This window comes from Cervus elaphus, chromosome X, assembly GCF_910594005.1.
Source record: "Cervus elaphus chromosome X, mCerEla1.1, whole genome shotgun sequence".
NCBI classification, from domain to species: domain Eukaryota; kingdom Metazoa; phylum Chordata; class Mammalia; order Artiodactyla; family Cervidae; genus Cervus; species Cervus elaphus.
This window is the reverse complement of record NC_057848.1, coordinates 47,598,582-47,612,275: the sequence shown is the minus strand read 5'-3', so window position 1 is coordinate 47,612,275 and position 13,694 is coordinate 47,598,582. Positions and strand designations below refer to the sequence as shown.

Genomic DNA, 13,694 nt, shown 5'->3' with positions numbered 1-13,694 from the left:
TAATAGGTAAAAGTTAAATAGTGAAGAAATGTTCCAAAGAAATCAGTGTCCTTGATCTTCATGATCGCCAACTGAGCCAGCTGGAATGGCCCTTAACTGGCTGGCAAAGCTAGGATCAGTGAATGCTGTGTTTAGTCCTTTAAGACAATTTAACCTCCCTTTTTTTGCTAGCTTTTATTTTTATTCCTTTAAAGGGAATAGGCCCCAAAAGAAAAATAAGTTAACATTTCATGTGTCCATATCTGACACCTTGAGCCTGGCTGTCAGGACGGTGCCACAGCTTCCAGTTCAGAACGATAAAAGATCCATTAATAGCCAAAGAAAGAAAAAAAGCAACCCACACACAAGCAGTGTGACTGTCATTTACACTTCTTTGTAACAGTCTAGACATACTGTATGGAGTGTTATCCAATGTGATAATTGGTAAGTAGATCTTTGCCCATGTACTGGGCTCACCTATGAATTATAATTCAGGGGTTGCATATCATTATTGGTTGGCTTGCCTGTAGCCTTTCTAGATTCAAGAGAAGTTGTACTATTCTCTTAGAAAACAGAGGTCTTAGAGGGTCAACCCCATACAATAGACAATTATGGCATATGAAACATTAGCTTGGAATTTATAGCACATAATTCCATGAGAATGTGAGCCCAAATTTTCAATTGGCTCTGTGATTAGTTTTAGACTCCAGTTTTGAAGATCATTTGGGCATTACTATTTATTTAAAATCCATTTCTTTTCAAAAATAAGTTAGAATAGTGCAGTTGACAGATTGAAACCTGTGAAAGCCCAATCTTATGACTACTGCATTCGCTGCCAATTGAAAGATAAAGGTGATTGCCCATCTGAAAAAGCAGTTTTTCATTGTTTAGTATTTTATGCACCAATTCCAGACATTGGAAAACTATTTTCATCAGACTGATATTTTTGCCAGCTTTTCAGCACATCCGGATGTTTCATTAGCAGAGTAAAGAGGGAAGGTGCTAAGAGGAGGCTATGAGCAATGTCCTGGAGGGTTGCAGCAGGTTGCAGCATCTACAATCTAGTGAAAATCTGTTCATAAAATTTGCTGAATGAGGGGAGGAAGGGGACAAGAAGGGAACCTCTTAGTGAAACTAATCCACACTTAAAAATTATTCATCAGTGAAAAACATGTATACAGAAAAGCAAAAATCAGGGGCAAAAATACACTGAACTAACAGCGGAGGCCAGAAAGCAGCAAACTGCATTTTAAATCAAAGTAGTGTCTATGGTACAGGGAATTTGAAAGGACCTCATGTGGGGAAAAATATTTCCTGGGTGCCCTGGGGCTACTGTTCCAAACGCCTACTCCCTTGGTGTTCCTGGCTTCCATTGCCTCCAGCTGTGGTGCATCCCCCTCCAGCTCAACAGGAGCAGTCTTGTAAGCACCTGAGAGCGAGCAAAACAGCCACATGAAACTCGTGCCAGCGACTTTCATCATCAGCCTAAGGAGCCGTGATCCATCTGCACCTCCCTATTCCACAGCAAGCAAGAAGTTGAGCATCTTTATATTTACCCTTGTTAAGTATCGACACTAGAGCCACTTGTCTGCTTTAAGGACCTCGAAAGGACTTTAATTTTTTTTTTCCATATTGGGTGTGGAATGAAGTGTCTATATGCTCAGTTAATCGCTCCAGCCCCTTCTCTTTGCAGTTAACTCTCTTGTATCGCCTATTGCAGGTTTAACAAATGTAAGAGTCAGCTGTTTTGTGTGCCTATTCCTCCTACTAAGCTCTGAGCTCCTAAAAACAGGAAAAGAGTTGGTTTTAGCTTTTTACTTCCCAGGCACCTAACACAGGGCTGTGTATCTACAGTCAGCCCTTCGTATCCTCACATTCTGCACCTGTGGATCCAACCGACCACAGGTCAAAAATATTTGGAAGAAGAAAAAGAATTCCAGAAAGTTCCTAAGAGCAAAACTTTAATTTGGCACACCCCTGATAACTATTTACATAGCATTTACATTATACTTAGAACTGTGGACTAATACATTGTATTAGTTCCCGGGTCAGTAGTAAAGAATCCTTCTGCCAATGCAGTTTGATCCCTGAGTGGGAAGATCCCCTGGAGGAGGGCATGGCAACCCACTCGAGTATTCTTGCCTGGGAAATCCCATGGACAGAGGAGCCTGGCAGGATACAGTCCACAGGGTCACAAAAAGTTAGACAGGACTTAGTAACTAAACAACAAAGGCATTATAAGCAATCTCGACATGACAAAGTATACAGGAGGATATGCATAGGTTATGTGCAAATACTATACCATTTTATATAAAGGAGTGAGTCCCCTCGTGGCTCAGATGGTGAAGAGTCTGCCTGCAATGCAAGAGACCGGGTTCGATCCCTGGGTCAGGAAGATCCCCTGGAGAAGGGAGTGGCAAGCTACTCCAGTACTCTTGCCTGGAGAATCCCATGGACAGAGGAGCCTGGCAGGCTAGAGTCCATGGGGTCAGAGAGTCGGACACAACTGAGTGGACTCACACGTTCACTTTTGAGTGTCTTTGGATTTGGGTATCCGTGGGGGTCCTGGGACCAATCACCCTCAGATACCAAGGGATGACTGTATTCTCAAGTCTCCCTTCCTCCTGGAACCCCTGTGTACCACATCATTCCTCTACCAAAGAATGAAGCTTTTATGTGATTAATTTATTGGAACAACCCTGGATTCTGGAGTCCAGAAGAAAGGGTGAAGGCCTAGGAATGAAAGAGAGCCACTTATCACTGTATACAGGAAGTTACTTAGTATATGCCTCAAATAATGCTATTTGGGACAAGTAAGTTCTAGTCACTTCTACAGACTCTCAAAAAATGTGGTTCTGAAAATTTAGTATGCTTCAGAATCACCCAGATTAAGTATGACATAATCCTGGGCTCTGAGGAAGTTCTGCTTTAATAGGTGGGACTGAAGAATATACAGGTTTAAAAAACTCTCCAATAATTGATTCAAACTCTCCAGGTAATTTTCAGAAGTGAATATCACTGCCCTACTTTAGACATTTTGTCACCATAAGAATACCAACTTCTATTGTGAGAGTTAAGACTAGACAAGAATGTTGGGAGAATTTTTTAAAGTACAAACAAATTCAGGTTGGTAAGCCTTTGTTGATTGTGTGTTCAGAAATGTACATGATGTGATAAATTCAAAAAATATAAGAAATAGTTATTTTCCTGGAGGAATGGTCTTGCTGAGGAAGAAGGAAACTTCAAAAGAGCGATATCTATTTTATCAGTTCAGTTCAGTCACTCAGTCCTGTCCAACTCTTTGCTACCCCATGGACTGCAGCACACCAGGCTTCCCTGTTCATCACCAACTCCCGGAGCTTGCTCAAACTCATGTCTATTGAGTCAGTGTTGCCATCCAATCATCCCATCCTCTGTCATCCCCTTCTCCTCCCACCTTCAATCTTTCCCAGCATCAGGGTCTTTTCCAATGAGTCAGTTCTTCACTCAGGTGGCCAAAGTATTAGAGCTTCAGCCTCAACATCAATCCTTCCAAGGAATATTCAGGACTGATTTCTTTTAGGATTGACTGGTTTGATCTCCTTGTGGTCCAGGGGAGTCTCAAGAGTCTTCTCCAACACCACAGTTCAAAAGCATCAATTCTTTGGTGCTCAGCTTTCTTTATGGTCCAACTCGCACATCCAAACATGACTACTGGAAAAAACATAGCTTTGACTAGACCGACATTTGTCGGCAAAGTAATGTCTCTGCTTTTTAATATGCTGTTTAGGTTAGTCATAGCTTTTCTTCCTAGGAGCAAGCATCTTTTAATTTCATGGCTGCAGCCACCATCTTCAGTGATTTTGAAGCCCAAGAAAATAAAGTCTGTCAATGAATACTGGAATGGGTAGCCAGTTCTCTTCTCCAGGGGATCTTCCCAACCCAGGGATTGAACCCAGGTCTCCCGCATTGCAGGTGTATTTTTTACCATCTGAGCCACCAGGGAAGCCCTATCTATTTTATACATCATATCAGTAGTGTATATATGTCAATCTCCCAAAACCTTCCACCCCTCGTCCCCTTTGATATCCATGTATGTTTTTTCCTACATCTGTATCTCTGTTCCTGCCCTGCAAATAGGATCATCTATACCATTTTTCTAGATTCTACATGTATGCATTAGTATATGACATTTATTTTTCTCTTTCTGACTTTCTTCACTCTGTGTGACACTCTCTAAGTCCATCCATGTCTCTACCAATGACCCAATTTCATTCCTTTTTATTGGTAATATTCCGTTGTGTATATATACACCACATCTCCTCTGTCTATTCCTATTGATGGACAGTAGAACTAAGACAACATTGTAAAGCAAGCATACTCCAATAAAAATTAATTTTTTTAAAAAGTGGTAACTAACAGAATACTCTCTTCAAATGCTAACCAATGTGGTACTTCAGGAGGACTCAGGAAGGAAAGATTTATGAACAAAATAGTTTGAATTTCACTGATGTGCCATGTAAACTCAGAGAGAGTGATAGATAAATCATGAGAAATATGTGAATTTAATAGATTCTAAACTCAAAACATGGACAGTTACTTTTGACTATATTCTAGATTTTTCTCCATTTGTACATATTTTAAATTATGTTGTTTCTCCTAAAGCTAAATTTCCAAAATTTCTTTTTCAGATGGTTTGACTGACTGTGTGGACCCAGATTGTTGTCAACAAAGCAACTGTTATGTCAGTCCTCTCTGCCAGGGCTCACCAGATCCTCTTGACCTCATTCAGCAAAGCCAATCTCTCTTGTCTCAGCACACTTCAAGACTTTTCTATGATCGAATCAAATTCCTTATTGGCAAGGACAGTACTCATGTCATTCCTCCAGAGATCTCATTTGACAGCAGGTATATATGTATTTATTTTATTCCTTAATGAACAGTGGTCATGTTTTTCTTTAACTGTGAAAGAAACATGCACATACACACACAAAACTCACATGATGTATATTATTCGTGGTGAAGTGTAAACAAGGCTTTTAATGACAAAAAAACAAGTGTAATTTTCAAATTTATTGTTTAGCTCTGGATTTGAAAAATTCCTGAATTTAAGAAACTAAATTTTAAGTTTCATTCTATGGGTGTAAAACGTTTCCATATGAGAGAATTTGGTGCATTTGATGTTCTAAAGTGAAATGCAAGACTTGTGAAAATCTGTCTTCTAGGGAAGCTCAAATGTGTGAATTGTCACTAAAGACCTGAGACCAAAATTCAACCCATTAGATGAAAAAAATTTTTTAAATTAACTTACTTATTTGAAATGTAATAACATGATTTTGCTCATTGTCCTTCTCTGCTTCATCTTCAGCAATGATACATTTTAGTCATTAGCACTAGATATAAGTAAGTCAGTGAAGTCAATATTTCTGATTGCTTTAAAATGTCCTCTCTTTTGTTCATGCCGCAATTAAACATGTTTAAATACTGTTGTTAAACAGTAAGGATGTTTATCTCCCAAAATAGAAAGTCCAGCAGTTGTGGGGCTCAGGGGTTGGCTGAGCTAAGGCTTCAGTAACATCATCAAGGCCCCAGGTCCTTTAAATTTCTCTAGTCTACCACCTTCAGCAGAAACTTCATTCTCGGGTTGATAGAAAGATGGTTGTGGCAGCTGCAAGTTCAATTCAGATGCAAGAAAGACCAGAGGATAAAAAAGAAATATCCCCCCAAGCATGTAATATAGAGTCTTCCCTTCATTCTGTTTCTGATATTTCAGTAGCTTCTAGACTATTACAAAAAGAAAGTTTAAAAAAAAAAAAAAACATGGAAAGTATTTGTCCAGGAGCGCTTGTCTACATCCCACCCACACAGTCGCATCCTGGTGGGTATTATCAGTCCCTGAGAAAAGCTCAGTCAAGAGTTTATATTGATCTGAGTGACAATCTAAGAAAATTACAATTCAGTCTTGACCCCTGTACACAGTAGAAAGGGGGTAAAAAAAACACGTGCATGGAAATTTAAAACAGTCAACATCCTTCTCCCAAATTGTATACCAGAACTGTTATTGAAACTTTAAAATGTCTCATTATGTTTATTTTTCTTTCTTCTTGATCTGTTATTTTTTTGGTTTTTTAAAAATTTTTTATTTATTTTTTTGGCTGCACTGGGTCTCTGTTGCTATGCACCAGCTTTCTCTAGCTGCAGCGAGCAAGGGTTCCTCCCTGTTGTAGTAACAGACTTCTCATGGCAGTGGTTTCTTTTGTTGTGGGACACAGGCTCTGGGTGCATAGGTTTCAGTACTTGTGGTGCGTGGCCTCAGTAGTTGGGGCTCACGGGCCCTGGAGCATGTGGACTTTGATAGTTGTGGTGCACAGGCTTAGTTGCTTCTCATTATGTTTATTATGTGCAGTTCTAACCTTTTCAATCTTTAGACAGAACCCCAAACTCAAATGCCAGTGTACCACAAGAAAGACCTCTGCCAGGGGATCTAGTCAAAGTTTGCCTTCTTCCAAGAGACTCAGTCATCCCTATTTTGAAGTATCTCCCCCAGTTCAATAACAAGTCTGGGGTAATTTCAAATGGCTTCAGTCAAAGTATTTATTTAGATAGTAGAGGCTTGTTTATTGCACTCCAGAGGAACAAAGGAAACAAAAAACCTTCATGCTTAAGGAAATTCAGTCGAAACAAAGAAAAGAAGGTAAATGAAATAACAACTTCCATGACATGGAGATACATATTTAAATGACTCACTGAACTCAACTAAAGGGAGAAAGTCAGGACCTGAGAGAGACGGGAGCCAAGTTATTGTGACCTACAGGAGGGCGTTTGAGCAATAAACTTAGAAAAGTGAAGAGAAATTCCAGCCCCTGTGGTTCAGCTTCATGCTTCGGCAGTGTTTGCCAGCCACTCGCAGAGTGAACAAACCTATTACTTGTGGTGCTTAATGCCCTTCTCCTCCTCCTGGCTTGACTGAGTTTTCCTTATTCTTTTGTAAAAGGCTCCAAGTTATCAAGTAGCTCTGAAAGTCGCATTTGAATTCAGAACTACGGTCTCCTTCACCCAGTGGTCTCAGCTCTGACACACATCTCTAATCTGTCAGAAAAGGGAAATAGTCGAGGACAAGCAATCTAACTATATTTCCTCTCAAAAATCAACACATAATCCAGTGTTATTCAGAGTATCTCTGGATAAAATAAATCCAACTCTGATCATGTAGAGTATAAGTAATAATAGTTACAAGCTCTTACATCTCTATTGTACTTTTTAGTTTGTGCAGCTTTCAAACAAACATTATTTCATTGTATGCTCACAATATCCCTGTGAAGTAGGTACTGTCTTGGTACATTTTATATATGAGGAAACTGAGGTCCAGAGAGATTAAATAATTGTCCAACATCACACAGCCAATAGCCTTGTTTTGTAGCAACTCTTTTTTTTTAATTAGAGGATAATTGCTTTGCAATGTGGTATTGGTTTCTGCCATACGACAACACAACTCAGCTGTACGTATATATATGTATATCACCTCCCTCTTGAGGTTCTCTCCTACCCAAACCTATCCCACCCCTCTAGGTTATCATGAGCACCGGGCTGAGCTCCCTGTATTTTACAGAGGCTTCCCACTAGCTACCTATTTTACACATGGTAGTATATATATGTCAATGCTACTCTCTCAGTTCATCCCACATTCTCCTTCCCCTTGTGTCCACAAGTCCGTTCTCTACATCTGTGGGTCCATTCCTGCTCTGCAAATATGTTCATCAGTACCATTTTCCTAGATCCCATATATATGCACTAATATACAGTATTTCTTTTTCTCTTTCTGACTTACTTCACTCTGTATAACAGGCTCTAGGTACATCCACCTCACTAGAACTGACTCAAATTCACTCCTTTCATGGCTGAGTAATATTCCATTGTGTAAATATACCACATCTTCTTTATCCATTCATCTGTTGATGGACATCTAGGTTGCTTCCATGTCCTGACTATTGTAAATAGTGCTGCAATGAACATTGGGATACATGTGTCTTTTTCAGTTATGATTTTCTCATGGTATATGCCCAGTAATGGGTCACATGGTAGTTTTATTCCTATGTAGTAACTCTTGTAATCTTTCTGTTACACCACTGCTGCCCTATTTCAACTTGTTTTTAAATAAGCCAAGTGACTGAGATCTAATTTATATAGGATGAATGACATCTGGTTGAATGATATCTGGAAACCAGGCAATATTGTAAAATCCACCTCATTTGAACACATTTCAATGATATTTTGATGATATTATTTACAAAGTTCAAGCCAACTTCTTGGTAGAACAACTGGTAAAATGGGCCTTTTGCTACATGTAAATTGTTATTAAGCACTTCTTTGGTGTCAGGTCTCATACTAAGCTTTTACATGTGTTATTTAATCCTTACAAAAACCTGATATGGTAGGTATCATTGTGATCCCCACTTTTGGGGTAAGAAAACAATAACGGAGATGTCAAGTTGCTTGCCCAAGGTCACAATCAGTGAGTGTCAGAGCCAGGATCTGAACGCAAGCAGATTCATACTGAGAGCCAGACTTCTAAACCACTGTGTTGAGCCACTTTGGCTCCTTAGAGAGCTGGGCTAAAGACTTTTGGTCCTTATACATATCTGACTGCGGGGTTATTCTCAGACAGATCTAGAACACAGGTACTGTAATCAGGGAATCCAATTTGCTCTTAGGTTTTTGCCACATGATTGAGTGATAGCTGGGTAGGCAGATGAAGAAATCATTGCTGAGGGGCTCATTTGCCTACTGGCAAACTGTGAGCCACACGGAGGACTTGCTGAGTGTTGCCACCATCGGAGGCCTGTGAGTTAAAGATGGTGGCATATAGGTGACTAACTGTTGCAAGGATGCATAAAGGTTAAAGAGCTGTTCATCCTTGTGCATCCAAGTGAGACTAGCTTTCTTGTTGTGAGTTCTCTGCACTGGTATGTGAGAGCACGTGGAATGTGGACCTCGTGTGCCCCTGATGGTGTGATGTCACTGGCAACATGCCATTTGCCCACAGTAAAGTCTCCCAGCAAGCCTGTCAGTTACCATTTTTTCCTTAAATATATTTTACCCTGTAGCCTGAGTTTCTTTTTTTTTCAACCGATTCCAAACATGACTACAAAGTAAACCACATATTCTGCACGCCCTGTATGACTTATTACTTTTTAATAATGTAAATAGGTGAACAGAACCATTATTGATCTTCAGTGTCTAAGCATTTAATCACTATTAATAATGTAAAAGGTTTTTATAAATATGTAAAAACAAGAGTACATTAAACTAAACGACAGCAGTAATTTGCAAAGCCAGACATTTCACTCACCATCACTAATGGAGAAGTGCATTTAAAAAACAAAATCCTACCGGGGTTAGTGCAACCGCTGACAGCAAGGTCTGGCCAAACTCATTTGTCTGTTTTGTAGCCACGAGAGGCTGATCCGCACATCAATCCATGTCTAGTGTCTACATCAGGCCTTACTTACTGTCAGCCCACAGCTATATTTTGTTTGGCCCAACATTTAGAAACTAAGAGATCTAACATAAAAATTGGAATGGGTTCGTTCTCTAGAAAGTTGACAAAATTTGACATCTTTGGTATAGGTGTTCCAGAGTTGAGGGCCAGCCGCCCCTCTGGAATGACGATGGCATGCCTCTCTAGTTCACTAGTCACTGGTTCCCTTGCTCCTGGCTCAACTCCCGCACTTTTAATGCCCTGCCTGACCCTGCTGGCGTTTGAGTTTGTAACATCTGGACTACACAGCTTCTCTAGCTTTCCGTGGAAAGACCTCAAGTGTTTGTTTGTTTGTTTGTTCTTTCTGATCGGTTTCCCTGAGAGTCTATAAAAATCCCATCTTAACTAAGAGGAAAAAAAGTGACCGAGCATGAACTAGAAATCAGATTAATGGAAGGAGATTTCCACCAATATTTTCACTAAGGGGCCTGCATGCACCTCATGAGTAAGTTGATAGACACTCTGCCTCACACCTTAGGCTAATAGACTCCCAGTTTCCACCATAGTGGAAACAAAATGTCCACTTTCTGTGAGAAAGATGTGGATGTTAAGAGGCATTTTACTATTATGTTTGTCACTTAGAGTAAGTTTTAAGAACAATTTAAAGATCTTAAAATTTGCCGCGCTGCTCCTGGGTTGTGGCAGTTTCATGCACCTGCTTCTACTGGAATCCTTAGCCTAGTTGAAAGGCGCTGAGCACATGAGGGCTTCCCTGGTGGCTCAGGGGTAAAGAATCTGTCTGCAATGCTGGAGACGCGGGTTCAATCCCTGGGTCAGGAAGCTCCCCTGGAGAAGGAAGTGGCAACCCACTCCACTATTCTTGCCTGGAGAATCCCATGGACAGAGGAGCCTGGTGGGCTACAGTCCATGGGGTCACAAAGGGTCGGACACAACTGAGCAGCTAAATAAAAACAAAGCCCATGACAGTGGTGTTAACAGGCCACAAAATGAAGAGGTTGAGCAGGGTGATATGTTTCTTCTAGTTCTAACTTTCTGTGAAGTTTCTATATTTCAAATTCTCGTGCCACCCTGGGATGTGCAATACAGAAGCTCTGAACCATCCTCACCTCTAAATCTGATTTCTGTGAGGACAAGGATCAAGTCTGATTTGTTCTCTTGTTTTGATTATCTATCACAGTATAGCAAACTCCTCCAAAATTTAGTGGATTAAAATAATTGATTATGATTAGATTTCTTGATTCTGTGGGTTAGAAAATAAGGCAGGGGAAAAAAGGAAAGGAAGGAAGGATAAGAAATTCTGACAGGGTGTGGTCAGGATGACTTGTCTTTTCTCCATGATATTTGGGCTTTCAGCTAATCTAACTCAGCTGGGAGCTAGAAGAGCTGGATGGCCTCCAGGAATCCCTCTTCCTGCTTAAATCCTCTCCATTCAGGCTTCCTATGGGCATGGCAGCCAACCTTGAGTTTGTCTGAGCTCAGAACTCCAAGTTGGAGTATTCCAAGAGACAGGAAACAGAAGATGCCAGTCTCTTAAGACCTAGGTCCAAAATCATACCAGTGTCGCTTGTGTTATATACTATGTATATACTACGTATTAAAGCAGAGGTTGTTCAGATTCAAAGGGAGGGTCATAAATCCTACCTCTTACTGAGAGAAGTATCAAAGAATGTATGACCATCGTTAATCTACCACACCACCACATCCCCAGATTCTAACACAGGATTTGGCAAAAAAGAGGTTAAAAAAAATGAGTGGATGAGTGAGTGATATTGATGCAGTGATATTGAAGTGCTCTTCTCATATTTACTAATGAAAAACTCATTTTGGTTGCCTAGAACACACAGATGATATTAGGACCTCAAATAAGTTAATTCCCAAATGTCGGAGCAGCCTAAAGGTAAGGTTACTGTTCTCCAAATAGCACAGGAACAAATTCATAAAAGATGAAGTGATTATATAACAGTAGCAAAGTAATTACTCTTGGTTTTTTTTTTAACTTATGAGGCATTCCACCACTGGCAGAGCCTGTCCATAATTGACATCGTTTATAACTTTGTGTAACCATCAATAATGCTCTCTGCCTTCAGTGGGCTTGATAATCAAAACTGGGAACCAAGAAAAAATTAGAAAATAATGAGCAGTATCAGGGAGTCAGTAGGAAGACTGCTGTGAACTGGCTCATTTTGGTGTTCCAGCTCATGAGAAAACCCAAGACAAGCGCCCCAAAACAAACTGAGGTGCTGCAAATGCCTTGAGCATGGCCTTCTTGGCAAACTCTTTATTTACCCACGTCCTTCTCTTCCTTTATGACACTCCCCTCCATAATGAAATCTTGATGCACACACCTGATTATTCATGATACCAGGTAACAGCCATAATTACTTATCATAACTTATTTAATAAAATATGCTTTTCTGCACTTAGTTGATTTGGGAACATATACCATATGAAATCCTGTGAATGGCAAAATGAGTTATTAAATCAAGACTGAGGTTAAGGGAACGGCTGTAGGAAGCTGATCATTGCTGCAGAAGTTGCTAATCTTGGATTAGACTAAAGACTTAAGAATAACCATACTTGACAGATACAAATTATTGTTTTTGAAATGTACATTTTACTGATAGATTAATATTTCCAGAATTACTGAGGATTTTAAATTTCTCTACAAGATTTACCAAAGTCCTCTGCTCTCCCTAATGTAATCTAATATCCTGCTATCAACTCATTTTTACAAAATGATGAAGATATGTGTTCACTCCTTTATTTAACAGATACTTCTTGAGTCACCCACTCTGTGCCAGGAACTGTGGAGATGGGGGTAAACAAAAGAAACAGGATCCCCTTATTCACAGAATTCCCTTTACATTCCAGTGGGGGAAGCAGTCAAAATTTCATGTAGATACATAAAAAATTAAATTGATTATAAATTTTAATAAATTCTGTGGATTATGGAATATCAAGTAGCTTGGGGTTCATCAACTCAGAGTCCCAAATTCTGCTGCTTTGCTGGAGTAGACAGGTAACCTAAATGGATGTAAGAGAAGACACATTCTACCAAATGAGACAAAATCATTAAACAATTTCAGAAGGGCAACTGACCTGGAAGTTTTCAGCAGTCATTCAGAGATGTGACTAATTGACTCAGGTGAGCATGAGGAGCTGCTAAAATGGACACTCACAGAAGTCTATTGGTGACTTGCAAGAAAAAATTCAAAGCTTATTTGGACAGTGAGCAGCTTAACTATTTGCAAGACGTTTCATCCTTTGACATCTGGAGCTATAACTAATTTTAATACAATTTGAAATGTTTGTGTTAGATGAATTCAAGAGGAAAAAACAATCACCCCAAAAAACTCCCATTCGCCACAGTGAAAAAATGTCACCATTAACCACCCTTTGGCATCATTTGTAATAATAGATCCTATAATTTCTTTCAAGATAATCCACATTTGGGGAAGATTAATCTTTTCATCTTGAGATTGATGAAAATCTCAAGTGTTTACTTGGTTCGTGTATTTGGCACTGTCCTAGGCTCCAGACTACAGCAGACAAATTGGCTTACCGAGTGGCTCAGATGGTAAAGAATCTGCCTATAATGCAGGAGACCCTGGTTCAATCCCTGGGTCAGGAAGATCCCCTGGAGGAGGGCATGGCAACCCACTTCAGTATTCTTATCTGGAAAATTCCATGGACAGGAGCCTGGCAGGCTGCAGTCCACAGGGTTGCAAAGAGTCGGACACAACTAAATGACTGAGCATAGCACATACAGTCCAGTGAAGAAAACTGACAATAATGAAAAAGGTAAATGTCAGGTAGGAATAGGTACTGTCGAGTGAGGTAAAGAAAGGTTAGGGACAAAGAGTGACCATTTTAGACAGAGTGGTCTGGAAAATCCTCTCTGGGGAGATGACACTAGAGCTGAGACCTCATAGCATTCATCTATATGTTAGTTGACTGTGACATGAACATCTCCTGCCACCTGGACCCTTATGCGATAGCCTATCACACAATCCAGAGGCTGGCTGTCACTTGTAGGGGCCCACTGAATCAGGATCCTGTGGCCTTGTGTGAAACATAAAGGGAGAACAAACCTTTCTCAAGGAACTCCTACACACTGCTTACTGTACCAAGTTTTCCTGATAAGCGGATGGGGTGCCTGTCCTCTAGGAGTACTTTGAGAAAAGCTGACTACTTCAGACAAACTGAACAGCCTCCAGAAAGAGAAATCAGCAACAGC

The 13,694-nt window shown here is 40.1% G+C and overlaps 1 protein-coding gene across 2 annotated transcripts in view; it reads left to right on the top strand.

Moving 5' to 3' along the window:
• The window catches only part of TENM1 (teneurin transmembrane protein 1), an 882,499-nt gene that overhangs the window by 695,108 nt on the left and 173,697 nt on the right, over positions 1–13,694 (top strand). For both annotated transcript variants that reach the window (XM_043896987.1, XM_043896986.1), the window contains one exon: positions 4,650–4,866. In XM_043896987.1, coding sequence (XP_043752922.1) covers positions 4,650–4,866 — 217 coding nt within the window. The remainder of the gene's footprint in view (positions 1–4,649; positions 4,867–13,694) is intronic.